Source organism: Mustelus asterias, chromosome 6 (genome assembly GCF_964213995.1).
Source record: "Mustelus asterias chromosome 6, sMusAst1.hap1.1, whole genome shotgun sequence".
In the NCBI taxonomy this organism is placed as follows: Eukaryota; Metazoa; Chordata; class Chondrichthyes; order Carcharhiniformes; family Triakidae; genus Mustelus; species Mustelus asterias.
The window spans coordinates 27,820,704-27,843,745 of NC_135806.1; the positions used below are offsets into that span (position 1 = coordinate 27,820,704).

Genomic DNA, 23,042 nt, shown 5'->3' on the forward strand with positions numbered 1-23,042 from the left:
AGAAACTCAGTTGATGTTCTGGGGACCTGGGTTCAAATCCAGCTATGGCAGTTGGTGGAATTTGAATTCAAATTAAAAAAATCTGGAACTAAAAATCTACTGATGACCATGAAACCATTGTCGATTGTCGAAAAAACCCATCTGGTTCACTAATGCCCTTTAGGGAAGGAAATCTGCCATTCTTACCTGGTCTGGTCTATATGTGACTCTAGAGCCACTGCAATGTGTTTTACTCTCAATTGCCCTCTGAACAAGGACAACTAGGGATGAGCAATAAATGCTGGCCGGCCAGCAACTTCCATGTCCCACGAATGAATAAAAAAATACAAACATTTCTGACTTGCAAGTCACAGCTGGTGAAAGCATGCACTTTTAACTTTCCCCTTACCTCTCACCTTTAACCCTTTTTCCATTCAGATACCAAAAACTGCAGTCTGTCTAGGCAGTGAAAGTAGATGAAGAAGACACTGATGATGAAAGCACATCCAGACATATGAATTAGAAGCAGGAGTAGGCCACTCAGCCCCTCTGAGCCTGCTGTGCCATTCAATAAGATCATGGCTAATCTGATTTTCACCTCAACTTCTCCCTACGCCTGATAAATTTCACCCCCTTGCTTATCAAGAACCTATCTCTGCCTCCTAAATATTTAAGGATTCTGCTTCCACCTCATTTTGAGGAAGAGAGTTCCACCATCACTTGACATCACAGCCATAGCCACCAGCTCAGGTACTGACACTATGGATGTCTTAGAGGCAGGATCTGCATGTGGTGAGAAAGTGGGCACAAGTGCATTCCAGCCGGGCATGGAGAATGTTGCAGGTGCCATTTGGTCAGAGGTCAAGGTTACACAGCTGGTCAGAGGCTAAGGTCACACATGAGTTCCACTGCAGGGCACTCAGATGAGAATGGTGATTGGCCGGATGCAAAAGGAAACTAATGGGTATCCACCAAAGACAGACTTACCATTGAACACACCATGCCGCCTGGTGTCTGTGGGCACCAATCAAAGCATGGTTGCTCTGCATTTGCTGATAGGCCGATTTGAGCTTGTCAGCAGGAAGTGCAGAGTGACATCAACTCTGATTTGTCGAGTCCCCTTAGAGCAGGAAAACACCGATGAACGTTGAGGTAACTCGGAGGGAGGGAGGCAGCAGTCAAGGCGCAGATCTCCTGTGTTCACTTAACTAACCTTTTTGCGAATTGGTGAAAAAAGCCATGAGGGAGGGAGGTGGTGAGACAGGCAGCTGATTGGGAATCATCAAGGGGAGCTTGGGTGACTTGACCCACCCAGACCAGGGCTGGGTAGGCCATAGCTAGGCAGCTAGCAGTGAGACAAAGTCATTGAGGTGAGGTGCAAGGTACCATCAGGGCCGGACGAATAGGCAATAAAGCTCGAGGGAGGTGGTGAGAGAACCAGCTGGTCGGGACTCAAGGTAGCCATCATCAATAAGCGAGGGGAACGGGGCAACTCGACACCCCCCTCCCCAGGATTGAGTAGGGCAAAAAAAAGCCTGCAAAAAAAAAAGTCATATTCATTAAAATCAAGAAAGATCAGTTAATATGAAGTGACACTATCAATCTGGTAGACAAAAATGCAGAAAATTGAAGGCAAGGCACGAGGACAAAGCTAGCCAAAAAGCCAGTTTGTCATTTTACTTTAAAAAGTTTGACATATTGACCAGCGTACAAACTGCACATTTATCCTCATCCACCAAAAGTATGGTGACTTAGACTTCCAATTTCCGGAGAAACCACGCCACCTGAAAAAGTTGAACAAGAAGTGGAATCTGAAATGGCAATGGAACTGCAAGATATTTCTTCTGTTGAAGTAAGGGAAGAAAGTTACCCTGAAAAATCTTGCCTATGGTCAAAATCTGTTCTCTCGTATGGTAGAATAAACCAGAAAACATGGGCAATATGGAAAATTTGAGTTTGGAAGCTAAAAACATTTTAGAATTCTCATTTTCGGAGGGTGAAGAGAAGTGGGATGACGGAAATTAGAAATTGGTTGATTTTTTTTTCAGAAACATCTAAGGCAGTCTACTGTTATGTCTGCAAATTATTTCCTAGTAAAAGAAAACAAGCATTCACTGACGGCTACTCTAACTGGAGAAATGTTGGAAGAGATATTGCCGCTCGTGAAACTTCCAAAGCTCATATTAAAGCTGTGTGCACTCATTCAAGGATGTAAATTTTCTGGAAGAATTGATTCTGTGTTATCAGTTTGAAAAAGAGTGTTCTTATTGGAGGAAACTGCTGAGATGTGGGATGGGATTTTATAGCCTCACTCGAGCGAGACTGGAATTCCCGCCCAAGATCAATGGACATTTCCGTTGTCCGCCCTACACTTCTGAGTGTCCAGAGACAAGTGTTTTGGAAATCATTACAAATTTAGGTTTAGACTTCAAAAACTGTCATGGGCAGAACTTCAATAATGCCACAAATATGGCAAGAAAATATTCAGGTCAACAAGCAAGACTGAACAATGCGAACCCCTGTGCATTATTCATCCCATCCAATCACTTCTTGAATTTAATCTGCAATGCTGCAGCTGAATCCTGTGAGAAGGCTGGTCATTTTTTTTGTCCAAAATGTGTATGCCTTTTTTTCAGTTTCCACATATTGGTGGAATATATTGCAATCACGCTTGGAGCAGGCAAGTAGAAAACATTTGAGAGTCAAAAGAATTTGACACCAGGTGGTCCACTCACGCAGATGCTGTTTTGGCTTTGAAAATTAACTTCGTTGACATCAAGGAAACCTTATCAGAGATGGCTGCATCAAAATCAGGAAAACCATGTGTGAAAACGCAAGCAAAATCCTTAGCAGAGATGTTTGAAACATACAAAATTGCTATTTTTATTGTTTTGTGGAACCGTTATGTCAAATAATTAACATGTCAGCAATTTGCTGCAAAATGTTGATACAACTTTATTTAATGCTGCACAATTGTTAGCCTCAGTTAAAAGTTTTATCATAGAAGTTCAAAATGACTATAGCTCGATGGAAGCAGAGGCACTCACATTAACAAAAAATGTAAGTCCCCCTGATGATGAGAAGCGTACACAATGCAAGAAATTATTTTCTGATGGAACTAGAGAAATGAAATCACTCTCAAAGAGAAAGAGAATATTATTGTTGAGACTGTCAATGTTATTTGTGACACAATAATGGTGCAGTTGCAGAGTAAGAGTTTTAACAACACCAGGTTGAGCACCAGGTGTAGTTGCAGAGTAGCAGTGAATCTCTGAAGAAAACTTGATTTATTTTGGGTGCTTTTTGACAGAAGTTTGAATGAGAATTCTAAAGGCTACTATAATAAGAAATTAAGTGAATTCTATAGGGAGGACATAGACACAAATATTTTTGAATATGAAGTGAAACAATTCATTCATTTCAACGATAATGATGAGCTCTGTGCTTTGAGATTACCAGCTCATGATGGTTTGCGTGATGGTTTGCAGTCAACCTTTCCAAATGTGGAAATCATTCAGAAAATATTTTTAACAATACCTGTCACAAATGTTTCCGGCGAATGTTCTTTTTCTGTATTTAAAAGGGTTAAAGATTATTTTTGAAGTACGTTGAGTCAGGAACATTTGACGAGTTCAGCAATATTGAGTATTAAAATTGGCCTCTACAAGATTTTACCAATGATGATGTAATTCATGATTTGGTGAAGAAAAAGTGCAGAAGCAAAGCTATCCAAATTGCCATGCCAAACAGAGATGAAGCAAGAAATTCTTAAAAGTCTGCCCATCTTCGATATTCTCTTGTTTAAATTCTGTTTTACAAAATGGACCATTAATGGCTGCAGCTAGTCACATGCTGCTGGTTCTAACCAAAATCACTCTCAAGACTGGCCTTCAGAAAAGCTCCAGGACAAAGAATGGAATCCTGCAGACAGAACCACTGATATTGGATTTGGAATCTCAGGACATTTCACTCACATGAATTTACAGCACTAGCTTTTTTGAATTTGTGAGAGGAAGTTAACTTTTGAAACTGAACGAGACTGAAATATACTGAATGGCAGCGTATATATCTTGTATATATCTTGTTGCCCCTGCACTGGACCGGCTCATTCTGTCCTGCACTGGCCTGTGCTGCAGTGATGTCATCGGCTGATTTTCCATCTCATTCCTCATCAGCAAATTCCACGTTTGTCCACCTCAAAGATGCACATTGTAATATTGATCATCTTTACCATCATTCTGACAAGCGGTAAACTTGGATTTCAATTCAGCAATTATTTATACGGATGAATTTTTACAAGTTATAAAGCACTAAAGCAGTTGAGCAGTGATCAATTTGAGCATTTTGTAGCTTGCATCTTTGTGTTCTGTGGGCTGAGGGTAGGTGGGGTCAGGAGGGGTGTGACATCATTGAGGGAGGGGCATGATGTTAGTGGGGGAGGGACGTGATGTCATGGGGGTAAGCCCAGAAGTGAAGTTTAGTGCAGAGCCCCACAAAGTGTAAGTCTGCCACTGGTATACACACTGAAATACTTGGTACATTGGGAAACTTGCCCTAAAACTGTGTTCAATGTTAAGAAACCTGGCACCAGCTTGGCACAGGGCTTTATGTAGAACTTTATGCTCATCCCTTCCAGCATGGAACTGATGGCCGATTCCATCAGTGCGCATATGGAACTAAACATAGTGCAACACCTGATAGCTGGTGTCTCAGGTTCCATTGTAGCACAAACAACTTCTACCAAATGGCTGAGTGCTGAAATGGAAGTTCAGATATTGATTTACAAGTTCAGCTTGCTGTCATCTTGACTGTGGATACCAATGTTCAAAGAACTTGCAGCATGTCACAGCAGTATAGCAATATATCCTTCAACAGATTACTAGCATTGCTAAGATACTGCCCAAGGAAGTCGCAGTAACTTCATAGAAATATAAACCTGCTGTCCACTCTCAGGTAGACAACATTTGTGATCCCTCCACAGTACCCTTTCTATTACTGCCAGCCAGGCAGCCCATGTTGAATGGTACAGTCTGAAGATAGGCCTTCTAGGTCCAAAGCTGCTCAAGCAGATCCTCAAAGGCCATTTCCATCCTCCTGCACTGAATGTCATATTCACCTTGCACCAGCCATGCTGAAGCCATTGAGGTAACACTGTGTCGGAGCACTCGAAGAGACAAAGACACGCAAAAGACATGGAATGCACAAGGGGGACTAGTTTCAATGTACTTATATTATGTCATGGTTTAATTTCTAAGTTTTTTTTGGAATCAGTATTTTCTGTTGTAATTTATTTTTGCATTATGGCCAAGTGGACAACATTATAGTCAGTGACAAAGAGACAGTAAGGAGTGTTGGACTGTTGATGAATTGGACATTGATTTTCCCAAATTACAATGATGAATACTTTAAAAAAGTACTTAATTGGCTATAAATCACTTTAGGTTGTATTGCAGATGTGAAAGGTGCCTTATAAAAGCAAATCTTTCACTTTCCCCCTGTACTAGACATTATAAATGCTTATATTTGAATAATGTCTCTCTCGTTGTAACCTATTCCAGCTTGTCAACCTTATAGCCATGTGCTTTGAGGATGTCCATTTTGACTCTATGGACTGCCAGTACTAATTAGATTAATAAATTAGATTTAAATTCAGGTTGTATCACTCTTGCTGATCTTGTATTGCTTACTTTTTGATGTTTCATTTGAAAATTACCTTTTTCTAGTTCTTAATCCAGAACAGCTCAGGGTACTAGTGTTTATCAGGTGATATACAACCTCATATCCTTATTGATCTGTTCTTGGTAAAAGTAATTGATTTAATCTGTGTGGTTATGAATAACCATTTGTTACCATGTTACAGTCGATCGTTTGACAATAAATTAACCAGCTTCTCGTGTTCAGCTATCAAGAATTTTGTGCTATGTCATTTTTCCCCTGCCTCGCATGTGATAGAAGATAACTTGCTCAATAATTTATTGTCAAAATGTAGCACATTTTAATTAGCAAAAAAATCCATTTTTAAATACCCATTATTCTCAATGGCAATTTTGTCATAGTGTTACTTCTTCATCAGTTGAACTAGTCCATTTTAAGATTATTCTGGGCTTACAAAGCTCTACAGATGTCTTGAATGTCCATCAGCCAGGTTCATTATGGGTTGATCAGTTGAAGCATAGAGGACATAAAACTGTAGAAATGAAAATTTTCATCCATAATGGCACATCCATTCATCATCTCTTGAGCATCTAGTTTCTTCATTTCCGGGTGCAGATGTCTTCATCCAATAACAAGGAGCTGTGAAAGTGATTAATATCTGTGATTTATGTAGGGTAGAGGGAAATGGAACAAAACAATTTGAACGACAATTCCAAAAATATAGTTTACAAATAAAAAAAGGGCAGTTAGTTTCTGTTCTTCATTGAATATGGTTAAAGTATTAATGGTCATCATGATGGAAGTCATGATGTGGAGATGCCGGCGTTGGACTGGGGTGAACACAGTAAGAGTTTTAACAACACCAGGTTAAAGTCCAACAGGTTTATTTGATAGCAAATACCATTAGCTTTCGGAGCGCTGCTCCTTCGTGACAAAGGAGCAGCGCTCCGAAAGCTAATGGTATTTGCTACCAAATAAACCTGTTGGACTTTAACCTGGTGTTGTTAAAACTCTCACCATGATGGAACGATTAGAACCAGGAATGCTCAAGAGGCCAGAATTGGAACACTGCAGATATCTCAGAGGATTGCAGGGCTGAAGGAGATAGGAAGGAGCCAGGTATCAAGGGATTGTAAAATATGGATGAGAATTTTAAAATCGAGGCATTGCTTAACTGGGGACTAATGAAGGTCAGCAAGTACAGCAGTGATTAGTGACGAGTTTGAACCACGCAGGAGTATCAGCCAGAATTCTCCAACCTTGCCCACAGCTGGGATTATCCATTCCTGCTGCTGCGGACGGGACTTGGCAGAGCGGGACGTGCCAGACCGCGAATTCCAAGCCATAGTTTTAGATTACCTCAAGTTTACAAAGTGCAAAATGTGGGAGGCCAGCCAGGAATGCTGTATGTTGGAGTCGTCAAACATGGAGGGAACAAAGGCATGAATAAGAGTTTCACCATCACTAAATCTGACTGAATTTATGCAGTAAAATTAGCTGAAGCAACTGCACTTGCCCACTTAACAAATGAATCTTTTTCATTGTTGAAACATTTAAAATGTTCACATTTGGTCACATTGTTCCAACAAATTTATTTTAAATATGTCACATTACATTTTAAGGGCTGTTTTAATGAGGAAAAGAGGGAGGAAAAAGGAACTGGTCATATGTCCTTTTGCTTCAGTTTACGAAGGATAACTGACCTTTCTTTGCTGATTGAGAGATGGTTACAAGATTCCCGCTCTCTAGCTCTTTCCTCTATCATGACTAGTCAAGTTAGTAGAACAGGTATTAATGATACTCGGTAAACTAATTTAACCTTATTAATCTGCTGCCTTCAAATGTCATGCCTAATACACCAGGTAATATGCAATTATCACTTAATGCTACATATAAAATGGAATAATTCAGAACGTAATTTATCTTGCTGTTGTGGAAGTGGAAGATACAGGTGATAATTCATCATACAGCTTTTCCAAAAAAAGGTTTATTTCCAATCGGTTTACTTCTCCATCGTGCTACTACTCTACCTACCTGCTGATTTCACTTAACATGATGGTTAGAATTTGGGTACACAGTTAGCAGTTTACCACAAAACAAACAAACATTTGACATCAGTCTAGTATTACATATGTGGTTCATGCAATTAGCCCTGACTTACATCTTTGCTCCTTCCTAAATATAATGCAAGATTTGCACTTTCATTCAGAGCATCGCCTGCACATTGAGGGTGATCCTCCATGTGTTGCCCTTGTTCCATTTCTTTCATGTCCTGAGTTTTTACTTCAATGGATAATAAAACTATGACTATTCTTTGAAACCTCAAAAGAAAAGAACCCGAAAAGATTAATGTGAAACAGGAGAAAACCTCAGCACTTGACCTTCAAATGAAATGTTCTCGCCATGTACTGTGAATGAAGACTAAACAGAGACCCTGTGGCATTCCATCTCTGCTGTGGTTTTATATTGCGCATTATTGTAAAGATCTTGTTGTTTGCGCTTAGTGACATTAATTTTACTGCTGGGGATATTTTTCAAATACAGTCTAATCTCTTACACAGCTGTAGCTTTTTGTACAGAGGATCTCCAGAGACTCCTCTCTGCCAAGCATGACTTTGCTGCTGAAAGCCAGAATAACAGAACAGAAGAGGCTTCGATGACAAATGCCATCCATAACTGGTTTCTGTCTAACTTACAACTTGAATTGGGAAACGTATGATTAATGGATGTTGCCTTGTTCACTTTAATCTAGGCGGTGTGGATACAGTAAAGCCAAGCAAGATCCAGACGAGGAGAAGTTGCATTTTCACAATGGTCACAGTAAGTCAGATTACAGCAAACTATATTGTGGATTTTGGGGGATCTTGGAACAAAAAAAAATTCTGGAAGAGTTCAATTAAAGTTCACCACCTAACATTTGGCTTCAAATAAAAGAAAGCAGGGAAGTTCTATTCTTTCTCTGTATTTGTTGACTTTTACAAGGTTATGTTACAGTTTGCAGATGGAGTGTCATGGAATAATCCATTTCACAGAATAATCCTATTCTGGCATTGTGCAGAAATCTTTATAGCTAGCAAATAAGAGCAGTGATGGTAATAAAACATAATTCACTCATGCCATGCTCATGTTACTAAAGACTATTCTTTCTAACTCAAGATGCAGGTTTAAATCCATTGCAGGACAACTGTAGTCTGGTACGGGGCTGATGACATAAAGTTCACAGGCAGGCCCCCAAATATCTGCAGCTGTTCCAGAATACTCCTGTCATCGCTTTGGCAAGAGTACTCCAGATTGAAAACATTAAGGGACCCAAACAAGTCAGGTCTGGTGCTGCGTTAACGTACCTTCGCTGAGGCTCAGCATGTGGTCAGTGACAGCAGCCTCACTTAGACTAGACTTGAATACTGCTGGTTCTCGGTTTTGCCTGTGGGTCCAGGCTGGATTGAAACCTGGCCTAGAATTTTAACTGCTAAGGGGAAGCAGATGCAGCTACAGTCTGGTGTTAAGACTTTGAAAGCTAAGCTGTACTCCAGAGACTTAGGCACAGAAGCTAGGTTAACAATTCAGTGCAGTAGTGAGAGAGTGCTATACTGATGCTTTCTTTTGAATGAAATATTAAATTAAAGCCCTGCCTGCCCTCTCAGCAGACATAAAATATCCCCTAGCATTTTTCAAAGAATAGCATGGAGCACTCGTGGCCCTGATGGCCAGCAATTATATCACAACCAACACCCTTGGAGTAGTTTATCTGGGCATTTATCTCAATACTAGCTCGGAGACCTTCCTGTGTGTAAATTAAGAAGTCTCACAACACCAGGTTAAAGTCCAATAGGTTTATTTGGTAGCACGAGCTTTTGGAGCGCTGCTCCTTCATCAGGTGAGTGGCGAGTTGGCTTCACAAACAGGGCATATATAGACACAGACTCCATCACAAGATAATGGTTGGAATGCGAGTCTTAACGGGTAATCAAGTCTTTACAGGAATAGACAATGTGAATGGAGAGAAAGTTAAGCACAGGTTAAAGAGGTGTGAATTGTCTCAAGCCAAAGAACACACCCGCTAACTCAACAGACTGATCAAGAACTTTGATCAGGACCTTCAGAGCACCCTCCATGCTCTCATCCAACGTACTCCCCGCGTTGGAGATCTCTACTGCCTCCCAAAGATACACAAGGCCAACACACCCGGCCATCCCATTGTATCAGGCAATTGGACCCTGTGTGAGAACCTCTCTGGCTACGTCGAGGGCATCCTGAAACCCATCGTACAAGGAACCCCAGCTTCTGTTGCGACACTACGGACTTCCGACAGAAACTCAGCACCTATGGAGCAGTTGAACCAGGAACATTCCTCGTCACAATGGATGTCTCGGCACTCTACACCAGCATCCCCCACAATGACAGCATTGCTGCAGCTGCCTCAGTACTCAATGCCGACAACTGCCAACCTCCACATGCAACTCCACAACTCATCCGCTTCATCGTGGACCACAACGTCTTCACCTTCAACAAACAGTTCTTCATCCAGACACATGGAACAGCCATGGGGGCCAATTTCGCACCTCAATATGCCAACATCTTCATGCGCAGGTTCGAACAAGACCTCTTCACCGCACAGGACCTTCAACCGATACATCAATGACATTTTCTTCCTTTGGACTCACAGCGAAGGATTACTGAAACAATGACATAATGACATCAACAAGTTCCATCTAACCATCAGACTCATCATGGACTACTCTCCAGAATCAGTTGCATTCTTGGACACATGTATCTCCATCAAGGATGGTCACCTCAGCACTTCACTGTACCGCAAGCCCTTGGATAACATCACGATGTTCTACTTCTCCAGCTTCCACCCTAAACATGTTAAAGAAGCCGTCCCCTACGGACAAGCCCTCCTTAAACACAGGATCTGCTCAGATGAGGAGGATCGCAACAGACACCTACAGATGCTGAAAGATGCTCTTGTAAGAACAGGATATAGTGCTCAACTCATCGATCGACAGTTCCGACACACCACAGCGAAAAACCGCACCGACTTCCTCAGAAGACAAACACGGGACACGACGGACAAAGTGCCCTTTGTCATCCAGTACTTCCCCGGAGCGGAGAAACTATGACATCTTCTTCGGAGCCTTCAACATGTCATCGATGAAGACGAACATCTCGCCAAGGCCATCCCCACACCCCCACTACTTGCCTTCAAACAACCACGCAACCTCAAGCAGACATTGTTCGCAGCATGGTACATCAGCAAGACCATGTAGACACTACGACACCGGATGAATGGACACCGTTTGACAATCACCAGCCAGAAGTGTTCCCTTCCTGTCAGAGAATACTTCAGCGGTCACGGGCATTCAGCCTCCGATCTTCAGGTAAGTGTTCTCCAAGGCAGCGTTCAAGACACATGACAATGCAGAATCGCCAAGCACAAACTGATAGCCAAGTTCTGCACACATGAGGATGGCCTCAACCAGGATCTTGGGTTCATGTCACGCTATCTGTAACCCCCACGACTTGCCTGGGCCTGCAAAATCTCACTAACTGTCCAGGCTTGAGACAATTCACACCTCTTTAACCTGTGCTTAACCCTCTCTCCACTCACATTGCCTGTACCTGTAAAGACTTGATTACCTGTTAAGACTTACATTCCAACCATTATCTTGCAATTGAGTCTGTGTCTATATATGCCCTGTTTGTGAACCCAACTCGCCACTCACTTGATGAAGGAGCAGCGCTCCAAAAGCTCATGCTACCAAATAAACCTGTTGGACTTTAACCTGGTGTTGTGAGACTTCTTACTGTGCTTACCCCAGTCCAACGCCGGCATCTCCACATCATGTGTAAATTGGTTGTGAGCATTGCCCCTCCCCATCCCATTGCAGTTGTGACTACATTTCATTGTGAAGTATTTGTGAATGGCATAAAGTCATGAAAAGCACTATATAAATGCATGTTCTTCCATATTTATAGATCACTGCAGTCAAACTTTTGTTCAGATAATTTCCTCCTTTCTCCAAATCATGAAATAATTTAAAATAGCCTTTAGTGTCTATAAATTAAAAATTGGTCAGTGTTTTCATGAAATAAATATATTCTAAATAAATACATCAGAGGATGCCATGCATTCTTCTGCTTCCTAGATGGTCTAAGCTTTAATTTGAAAAACTAAAACGATAAGTTTTGAAGACTTAACGCTTATTACTTACTGATTCACCACTGATATATGTTCAGCATTCTGCCATCTAGCATTTAAATGAGGATTTTTACTCTTTAGCCTAGTGTCCTATCACTAAAAAGAGCTGGATGGTCACACTAAAAGTATATTGCCCAATTAAAACTCAGGTGCGTGATCTTCTAAATTGACTGTGCATTCATTAGGGCAGCATGTTGACACAATGGTTAGCACTGTTGCATCACAGCACCAGGGAGCTGGGTTCAGTTCCTGCCTCGGGTGATTGTTTGGGATGAGTTTGCATGTTCTGTGTGCATTCCCTCCAGGGGCTCCAGTTTCCTCCCACAGTCTCAAGATGTGCAGGTTTGGCCCATCCCAGTAAGATTTTTTAATTTCTAGTGAGGCAGCTGCACTTCAGCAGGTGTTGGGAATTAGTTCAATGGGAGGCAAGGATAGGTCAGCTGCTTGCTGAGGTGATAGGATGTAACTTCAAGTGGCTGAGGTCCTGTATAAAAATCCACTGATATTAAAGCTTACCCTGTCGTGGTTTTCAGGCCTCCCACTGTTCTCCAAAATGTGAGAAATTTCAGCTTTTATCCTAAAATATTAATCTGTAAACTGCAGCCACAGCAATGGTTGCTAAAGTGAGGCACAACATGGACTGCTTTTTGACTAGCCCTGTAATGAACCACGCTTACAGGCTTTGCCAGGAACACAAAAGATACTTACTAACGAGAAAATATTGTATAGAGGTCAGCAGCCCACCCCTCTGCCTCAATCCCTCCATGTTTTCAGACTGTCTTCAGCCTGAGAGGACTCTATCCACTGGGGTGAATACACATTCTCAGTCCCAATTGGTCCCTCAAACCATGTGACCCTCTTCTGTTGTGTTGCCCTTAAAGGGATAAGCACCACAAACCCACTCCATCTCCATGCTCTTTGAATGGCAGGCACACCCCTTCGGCAATTAAAGCCCCAGTCAGTCAAATAGCAGCTGTTTCCTTTATCTAATCAGGACTGAGTTCACAACTCAAAATTAAACCTCTCTCCTGATTCCCAATTCCAACTGGAAAATCCACCTCTTTTTCTGAAAAAGCCCCTTATTTAATCTTACATTCCTTAAGTGTTAATGCACTAAAACAAATACAAAATCTTTGCCAGTCCTGAGCCACTGAGGTTCCTTTACTCTTATTCTACTGAAGGAAAAAGGAACAAAGTAAGCAGAAATCTGTATTCTGTACAATGGGTTAAAAATTCATTAAGGCTTGTTTTTGGATGCTAGAGTCACAATTTGCAATCTTCCTGCACCCATTACTGTTGAGGCAGGCAGTTTGTAAACTTGGTGCTGCCTCAGTTTTGTAGCTTTGATCCAAATGAGGCCTATATTACTGACAAACTAAGTGTTTAGCAGGGGGATGAGCAGTGTGTGCTGATCGCATATGGTATAACCATCCTGCTCCTCTTAAAGGTAAGCTGCACTCGAGGGAACTGCCACTGGCTGCATGTAGCAGTTGCATAAATACTCCATGAGACTCCTAGGGTCTCTTCTCCACCAGATTACTATTATTGCTGAAATGCTGCTCTGGTGAAAAGGCAGTGGCTCCATAGTTACTAACTTACAGTTCTCCCTCAGGATAACATCACTTGAGCTGCCACCTCTGTTGCTCCATTTAGTATACGTGCTATTGCGTGTTGACCAGACAGCCCAAACAGCTCCCATCTGTTTGGTGCAGTCTGAAGATGGGCCTTCAAGGCCCAGAGCTGCTGTAGGCTGCAAGTCCATCTGCAGTCTCTTCCAGTGAGAGTTTATAGTCTTCCGCTGGCCATACTTCAGTTTCTGGGGTAACTGTTTCGGAGCATCAGGCCAGAGAAGGTGCCAAGGGAATGCACCTTGGTCATTAGTTCATTTTTGCTGGATGGGCTGTTTCATACTAATGTTGTGGCAAAGTTTCTGTTGGTGGATTTGATTGCAGGATTCTGGGCAAGGAAAGATGGAGTATAATGGAGTAATGGTGGTGAAGTGAGGCATCTTAAAGAAACCAAAGTCTTAATAGGTGCTTTATGGGCAGCCCATTTGGTCTAAAGCTACCCAGATGCCTCCTCCCCCAACCCCTCCTCCTCCTCCAGTGCCCCTAGTTGCAGAGCTGCTTCACCTCTCTGTTATGTTGCAGACCCAGAGGCCGGAATTTTACCGGCTCGGAGAATGACATTCTCTGTTGGCCTCGGGCGGGATCGTACAACTTCAGGCGGACGTGCCGGTAAAATTCCATCCTGTGACACTGCAGTTGTGCCTTTATATCTACCAGGTTTTTGTGTGGACAAGTCACCCTGTTCTCCCTGTGAGAATTTAGCAACTTGCCCTATCACCTCCAAAAACACTCCACAGCACTTCCACAAATAACATAGGTTAGTCAAAGTCACCTGCAAATGGATGGCCCACCCTTTCAGTAATGCCAGCAGGATGGAGTAGGGTTTCACTTGCTGCTGAAAATGTGTTCTTTAGTGAATGAGAAGCAAATGCATTTCAGTGGACCTGTGCAATGCCCATTTGGAATATATGTGGTAAGTTGGCCCCAGCACACATCCTGAGTCAAATTTCTCAGCCCAGCTGTTGGGTCACCAACAGGTAGTGCAGTGGTTAGCACTGCTGTCTCACAAGCGCCAAGGACCCCGGTTCGATTCCTGGCTTGGGTCGCTGTCTGTGCGGAGTCTGCATGGGTTTCCTCTGGGTGCTCCAGTTTCCTCCCACAGTCCAAAAGACATGCTGCTTAGGTGCATTAGCCATGCTAAATTATCCCTCAGTGTATCCAAACAGGTGCCAGAGGATGGCGATTAGGGGATTTTCACAGTAACTTCATTGCAGTGTTAATGTAAGCCTACTTGTGACACTGATAAATAAACTTAAAAACTAGTCACTTGGATGATTCCCCATCATATTCTACTGCCTTATATGTATGCGAGGCTTCAGGCTTCTACGCAGATAATGCAGAAACCAATGCCTTTAACACAATAATGTTTACTACAGCACAGAAGTACATTATTGGCCACAAATAACCATAAATCAAGATGAAATTAATCAACTCTTGGAAAGATTTGGGCTGATCAAGAAAAGTTCACATGGTTTTGTGCTTAACATTGATTTTTTTTTAAACAATTTATATTCCATATAATTTAGCATTGGAAGATGTATGTTGGATTGTCATGAAGCATTTGTAAAGGTCCACATAGGATGCTTGTAATGAACATTAGGCACATGGTATTGAGGGCAATATATGATTATGAGGTGACAGGAAATGAGGAGTAAGGGTAAATGTTAGCTTTTTTGGTTAGCATGATATGGTCATGAGGTGCCTTGGGATTTTTGCTGGGACTATTTATATCAGTATTTGGACTAGAGCAAATCAGGAGCAATGTTAAAAACTGCAAGAGGTAGTAAATCTGGGGCACTGCAAATCAAAGAATGCAGCAGAACAATGATAGGTTGGAAGAGTAGGCAGAGGAATGACAGGGACATGTGAAATAGTATACCTAGGGGAAAATATAGTCAAATGTGTACTGTAAATGGTGATCAAGAAATCCAGAAGCACGCATCTTTAAATGTGGGAATGTTAACAGACAAGGCCATACTGAAAGCAAATAGGTTTCAGGGTTTCCATAGGGGAATTAAAGGGTGTAAGAATAAGCCTAACGATTGCAGACCAATCAATTTATTTTCAGCGGTGGGGAAGTTATGAGCAACAATAATTTGGGACAAAATTAATCATTTGGGCAAATGGGAGTTAATTAAGGAGGCTCATGGATTTGTTAAGGGAAAATTGTTCTTAGTTAGTTTGCTGGAGCTTTTTAATAAGGTGACAGAAAGGTTTGATGATGGTGATGCTGTTGATGTGGTGTGCGTGAACATCCAAAAGGTATTTGATATAATAATGCACTGACTTATGAACAAAGTTACAGCTCATGGATACAAAATTAACTAAGCGACGGGAAACCGAGAATAATGGTTTTTCAGACTGGACAAATATTTGTCGTGGAGTTCCCCAAGAGTTAGCATTGGATCCTTTGCTCTTCCTGATATGAAATGAAAGAAATAAAAGTTGGCAAAGTGCCAGAAGCTGCACTCCCTCTTTGAGAGAGAGCACTGACTGGTGGTGCTTCAATCTGAGGGCCATCACACCTCAGGCAAGGGGCAAGGTTGAGAAGGCATGAATAAACTTCAGCTGGTATGGGAATTGAACCCATGCTGTTGCCGTCGCTTTGCATTATAAACTAGCTGTCCAGCAAACTGAGCTAACTGACCCCCTAAGTTAATGACCAAAATCTTGATGAACAGGGAATAATTTTAAAATTTCCAGATGATACAAAGCTTATAAGTATTGTGAAGTAAGAGGAGGGTAGTGTATGACTTCAAAAGAACAGAGACAAGTTGGTGGAATTGGGAGATGAAGTTAACTGTGTTGATGGTTGAAGTTGTTTGTTTTGATAGAAAAACACGGAGAAACTATATCAAATAAAGAGTATAACTCTAAAATGAATGCAGGAGTAGAGAGATTTTGGTATATGTGTACATATCTCATTGAAGTTGGAAGCACAGGTTGAGAGAATGGTTAATAAAATATACAATATCCTCAGATTTATTCACAGGGGCATTGAGTACAAGTGGAAGAAGGTTAGTTAAACTTCAATAAAACACTGGTTTAGCTTCAACATAGGAACAAAGGAGCAGGAGTAGGCCATTTGGCCCCTCAAGTACTCTGCCACTAAATTTGGTCATCCCTTATATTCCACCTCAGTAGCATTCTCCCTGCATTATCTCCGTATCTCTTGATATCTTTGATAACTAGAAATCTATCCATCCCTGTCTTGAATATAATCAATAACAAGTCTCCACCGCCTCTGGGGCAGAGAATTCCAAAGATTCACCACCCTCTGAGTGAAAAAAAACTCTCATTACCTTGGTCCTAAATGGCCGACCTCTTGATTCTGAGGATGTGCCCCCCGATTCCAAACACATCAGTTGAGGAAATATTCTTCCTAAATCTAGCCTGTTGAGCCATGTAAGAACTTTGTATGTCTCAATGAGGGCACCCTTCTTTCTTTTAAACTCCAAAAAATTCAAGTCCAGTCTCCTCAATGTCTCCACATCGGACAAGTCTGCCACCCCAGGAATCAGTCTGGTGAAACCTTGTTGCACTCCCTCTATGGCAATTACATCCATCCTTGGATAAGGAGACAGAAATTGCACACAATACACTAGGTGCAGTCTCCCCAAGGCGCTATAGAACTCCGGTATAGTGGAATATTGCAACCAGTTGAGGGCTCGCCACTTTAGGAAAGATGTGAAAGCATTAGAGAGAGTGCTGAAAATATTAATGGAAATAGTCTCAGAGATGAGACATCTCTATAGATAGATAGATTGGAGAAGTTGGGACCTGATTCCTTGGAGAAGAGAAGGTTGAGAGTACTTTTGATAGAGATGTTCAAACTCATGAACAATTTGGACAGAGTAAAAATGGAGAAACTGTTCCCACTCATGGAAGGATTGAGATTGAGAGAGTGCACATTTAAGATAACTGGCAAAAGAAGAAATGAAGTAATTTTGTCTGCAGCGAGTGGTTCAGATCTGGGATGCGCTACCTGAGAGTGTGTGAAAGGCTAGTTCAATCAAGGCATTCAAGAGGAAATTGGATTCTTATCTGAAAAGGCAGAGTGTGCAGGTCTGTTGGGAGAAGTCAGAGGACTGGCATTCAGTGCATTGCTCATTTGGAGAATTAGGGCAGGCATGATGGGCTGAATGGCTTCCTTCTGCACTGTAACACTCCTGTGATTTTATGAATATAACAGCAAGGATGAGACTTTATATATGTGTGTGTATCTGGACTTGAGTAGGGGGAATGCAATTTTGAAGTTTATAAATGATACAAAATGCAGTGATTAGTGAACAAGGTAATAGCGGACTTCAGGAGTAGACAGGTGAGTGAAATGTGTAGATGCGTAGCAGATGAAATTTAATGTGAGGTGACGCACTTTGGAAGAAACAACATGGAGAGACAGTTTTATAGAATCTCTACAGTGCAGAAGAGGCCATTCAGCCCATCGAATCTGCACCAACTTTCCGACAAAGCATCTTACCCAGACTCTCTATCCCCACAGCCCCACATATTTCCCATGGATAATCCATCTAACCTACACATTTTAGGACACTAAGGGACAATTTGGCATAGCCAGTCCAACTAACCTGCACGTCTTTGGACAGTGGGAGGAAATCAAAGCATCTGGGTATCTGCATACAAACCTTCTGTGATTCATTGAATATAGACACCCAGATCCCTCTGGCCAGACAAATTTTAATCTACTTTCTATTGAGATAATAATTTGCCTTTCTATTTTTTTTTCTGCCAAAATGGACAACCGAACACTTGTATCTTAGAATCTCTACAGGGCAGAAAGCGGCCATTCGGCACATTGAGTCTGCACTGAATCTCTGACAGAGTATCCCACCCAGGCTCTATCCACGTAGCCCCACGTATTTACCCTGCTAATCCCCTTGACATACACATCTTGGGACTCTAAGGGGAAATTCAGTATGGCAAATCGACCTAACCTGCACGTCTTTGTGACTGTGGGAGGAAACCGGAGTACCCAGTTGCACTGAAATAAGAAATTAGTTGGATGGAGTTTACAGAATTTTGAGAGGAGAAATGGTGAAAAATTGTAAGTGGTTCTGCAACAAAGATTCAGGATTATTACTAGAGGAATGAAAAGTAAAGTTAGAAGAATTATATCATTGGGTCATAGTGAGCAATTTTTACACAGCTGTGGTACAGAAAATCAGATGGGGTGTAAAAGTGTCTGCTGGGTATCTATTGGCTGGTTATTATCTGGATTTTTCATCCAGAGAGTTATTACAAAATTGGATGCGTTACCACAAATAGCAATTGAAACAGACTACTGTATGCTACTTAACGCCACTTGAATGATTTAATTATATGTCATTTAAATGGGAATTAGATACATTTCTAATACAGGAAAGGCGATTTGAACAAGAACTCCAGTTGAAGAACCAGCACCATTGAAGTGTGGTGGGCTGAATGGACTCCTTCTATGCTATTCTTAATATGATTTTATGATGAGTAAAACATGTTTTAATCTGTTTTTTTTATACTTTTCCAATTCAATCAAATCAAATCCAATTCAGAGTCTCAACAAGTTGAGACATTTCCGATCCAGGCTGACAAGACAGGGCAGGCGACCAAACCACCCTGTCCTGGGCCCGATCTACATGAGCCAAGCTGATTGGAGAAGGGGGAGGTTCCTCCTCCAAGACTTGGGCTCATTTGCATCTTAGCCAAAAGGCCGAGATGCCGCTTTTAAAAATTGCTTCATATGAAACATATTAATCTGTTTGAATTGTGAAAGTGTGAAAAGTCTAGAGAACCACATGTAAGGAACAGATGGTGACCAGCCTTCATTGAATTTTTAAAAAAAGAGTCTCAAATAATGAATAAAATTGAATATTTTATAACTATTACATAAAGGGAGTTAAACCAGGATTAACCAACACGCAATATCAGCACTGACCTATGTTAACTTTAATTTTCAAGTGTCTGATGTTTCCACTGGCTATAATGAGGAACCTGTTTAGTTCTGCAATACTGCTATCTCTTTCCTTGAGCACCATTATGTAACACACTCAAATCTTATTTACAAAATGTTCTGATACACTGAGCATGTGATGGAAGTTACATTCTGCATAGTTTCTTCTTTGAATAGTGTCATGAAAATTAGTTAATTTGAAGAAATGTGGCAAAGTAGAGCAGGTTCAATAAAGCTTGGGGATAACAGTACGTAAGAAAGTTGAGACATGTCAAATAGAAAGTGTAACATGCTTGGAATGAACAAGCTCTCAATGACTGAAAATGTTCTCGTATCATTTCTGGGTCTGGTGTAAAGATAGAGATTGATTACTCTGATTAGTCAACAATTCCATTGATTTTGTATCACGTGACTACCAGGGTGGTAAAAGATGAACTAGGTGAACTCTTGCCTGTCTTTGCCTTGCAATCCAATGTTCCTATTCTTAAATGAGGGATTAGAGCAAATTCTATGTTACTTTTTCATTTTGCAATTGTCTGCTCTGATTTCAGACAATAGAGTATCCATTTCACCTCAAATTTCTGCCAAAACCTTCCTGTAGCTAGTTACTGGAAGGTGTGCAGAAATTGGCTTTTTCTGCAGTTTTCCTCACAGCGAGAAGATGTGCAAAGACCCAATGGTGGCCTGGATTTTCATCCTCAAGGGATGACAGCCGAGCTGTCTATAAGAATAACAGAACACCTGCACCCCAGAGGAAACATTGTTTGATTGACAACTCAGGCTCTCTGATCTCTGCGGTCAATTTCACAATGCTTGTTTACATAACTTAAATAGTTTCAAGAATTTGTGGTTTGTGTTTTTATTTAAACTTCAAAAGGCAGTTCCATTAGCTTGTCCAGACTCTCTTCTTTCAAGCACAAAGAAAAGTGATCAAAAGATTACATTTTGCAAAGCTTATTTTTATCCATAGCACTTTATACTGTAATCTTTATTGATTCTAGAAAGTGCACAGTGGATCAATGTGCAAGGACATGTCAGAGATTGGCAGAGGGGGCATGAGGAGAAGTGGAGGTGGGTGAAAGGGAAGAACTTGGCATAAGGGACCCAAGAGTTGTGTGGAAAGGCAGAGCTTAACCTAGGGGCATGAGGAGACATAGGAGGTGGGTAGAAGGGCTGAACTTAGAAAGGGGGCTCTGCCCCAGTTTCCTATCCTTTTGTATTTGTGAAATTAGTTCCCTGGATCCAAATCATTCAGCTTCACACTATTTTTATCAATCTCATTCTAAAGTCACAGCATTAAAAATGAACCATTTAAAAGGTTTGCTTTGAATGTCCCTGGTAACATATTCCACAAATGTATTGCTCTTTGTGAATAAAGAAACTTTCTTTGCTCCCCTCATTCCTAACTTTGTCAACTTTAAATTGTATGGTCTCGTATTTGAAAAATCAAGGCCAAAATCACATTTCCTACAACTCCACAACACAGCGCTTTGGGATAAATACAGGAATCGCTGGAAATAGTCAGTAAGTCTGGCAGCATCCGTAGAGAGAGAAACAGAGTTAATATTTTGAGTCAAATATAATACTACTTCCAAACTGAAGAAACTGCATTGTTAAGAATGTCAATTGAAAGGGGGCGGCACGGGGGCACTGCTGCCTCACAGCACCAGGGTTCAATTCCGGCCTCGGTTCACTATCTGTGTATCATTCTCCCTGTTTCTGTGTGCGTTTCCTCTGGATGCTCTGGTTTCCTCTCACAGTCCAAAGATGTGCGGGTTAGGTTGATTGGCCATGCTAAATTGACCCCAGTGTCAGGGGATTAGCAGGGTAAATATGTGGGGCTACAGGAATAGGGCCTGGATGGGATTGTGGTTGGTGCGGACTCGATGGGCTGAATGGCCTCCTTCTGCACTGTAGAGATTCTATGATTCTATGACTAATCTTGGATAGGCTCTATTTTGTGATATAGTGATGTAATTAGGTACATCCACTTGTTTAAAAACACAAAATTATTTTGCTTGTGAAATAGTTTATTAGCAGTATGGCTTCACTAGGTGAATCACGATTGGTAATTTATTGCTAAAGGCTTGGTCAACTGCCTTCCTGTGTGGAAGCATTGAGCTTTTTATTGTGTTGTATCACAGTGCCATTAACAATGCTTACAGACATGCTTTAAATACTGTAATGATTTTCTTAATTTGTAACAATTAGTTTGTCTGAACTGCTGAAGAAATTGGCCCTTATCCCATCCAGGACTTCTTTAAATATCAACCCTATAAACGCAGTGGAGACTTGGTAGAAGTAGCCTCAGTAGGAAACCAGGGAACTATTATGACATTTTAGGGCTTTTCCTTCATTTGTCCCTTGATGGTGCATCTGTTTAGAAATGTAATTACCTTAAGTGACATTAGCCACAACAGGTTTCTCAGCCTGGCTCCAGTGAGCTGGAAAGGATTCTTAAATGTTATGCAAAATTAGGAAAAAAATTGCTTCTTGAATATATAAAAACAGGAAATATTAAGTATTTTATCAGTCGTGCAAGCTGAATACATTTGAGGTCTAAATAGAAATAATATATTTAGTTATATCACCAATTTGCTCCACAGAGAGCCAGCACCTTCGCAATCCACCTTCAGCCCACCATCATGTTTAGTTCATCTAAATCTGCAGCCCTATTCTATCCCATCCATCCATTACCTCCATACTTGCTGACTTACATTGGCTCCCAGTGCTTCAGATTTAAAATTCTCATTGCGATGTTTAAATCCCTTTGTGTCTTTGCCCCAGCATGGTCCTGTGAACTCCTCCAGACTGGTAAACCTCTGAGAGCAATGCATTCCCTAAACTTTGATCTCTTGTATGTCCCCATTGTCAGCCAGTTAGCTACCACATTCTGGAATTCCTCCCTTAAATCTCTTCATGTCTCCTTTGAGACACTGAAATATCACAGTGCCGTAACCATTCATTCCATATGATTCTATTCTGTACTTCCTAAAGCCATCTACCACAATCTTTTTAACCACCTCACCTAGTCTCTCTTCCTTTAATCTTGGCTCATTTCAATCTGGTATTGTGTCTTTAGATGTGTTTCTGCAATAAATATGAATGCGGTTGTTGTTCCACAGAATAAGTAATAGATAACAGCAAGCCTGTTTTTTAAAAAAAATTGAAGATTGTAGCTGGGAAAGGAACTGAAAAGAGGTAGGGAGTTGCACAGTTTTAAGATCGTGGTAAAGAATGAGCAGAGGTGGTCATGCGATGAGTTCTGATTTCAGTGGAGTGCTGTAGGGCCCACTGCTGCACGCTCCCTCTGACTGCATTTACCCCCCCCCCCCCGCCCCTTGCAGAGCACCCCCCTTGCAGAGATAGCCCCTTGATCACCACACATTTTGCAGAACTCCCCCTCACAGAGCTCCCTCTGCATAAACCCCCCATCATTGTGCATGGCACTCCCCCATCCATCACAGCCCCACCCCCACTCAGGCTCCACCCCCATTTAGGCCCCAACACTTTGGCAGTACCACTGGCACATTTATGGAGCCCAACTGAACACTGCCAGGGTTCCAGGTGGACACTGGTAGGCTGGCTCTGCCCAATGGGCACTTCCCAGCTTTGCCCCAGACCTCCCAGAAGC

General features: G+C 41.6%; 1 protein-coding gene across 1 annotated transcript in view; it reads left to right on the forward strand.

Annotated features, from left to right (window-relative positions):
- The window catches only part of LOC144494794 (ephrin type-A receptor 5-like), a 393,151-nt gene that overhangs the window by 308,639 nt on the left and 61,470 nt on the right, over nucleotides 1-23,042 (forward strand). Inside the window, exon 9 of the mRNA XM_078214142.1 lies at nucleotides 8,387-8,454. Coding sequence (XP_078070268.1) covers nucleotides 8,387-8,454 — 68 coding nt within the window. The remainder of the gene's footprint in view (nucleotides 1-8,386; nucleotides 8,455-23,042) is intronic.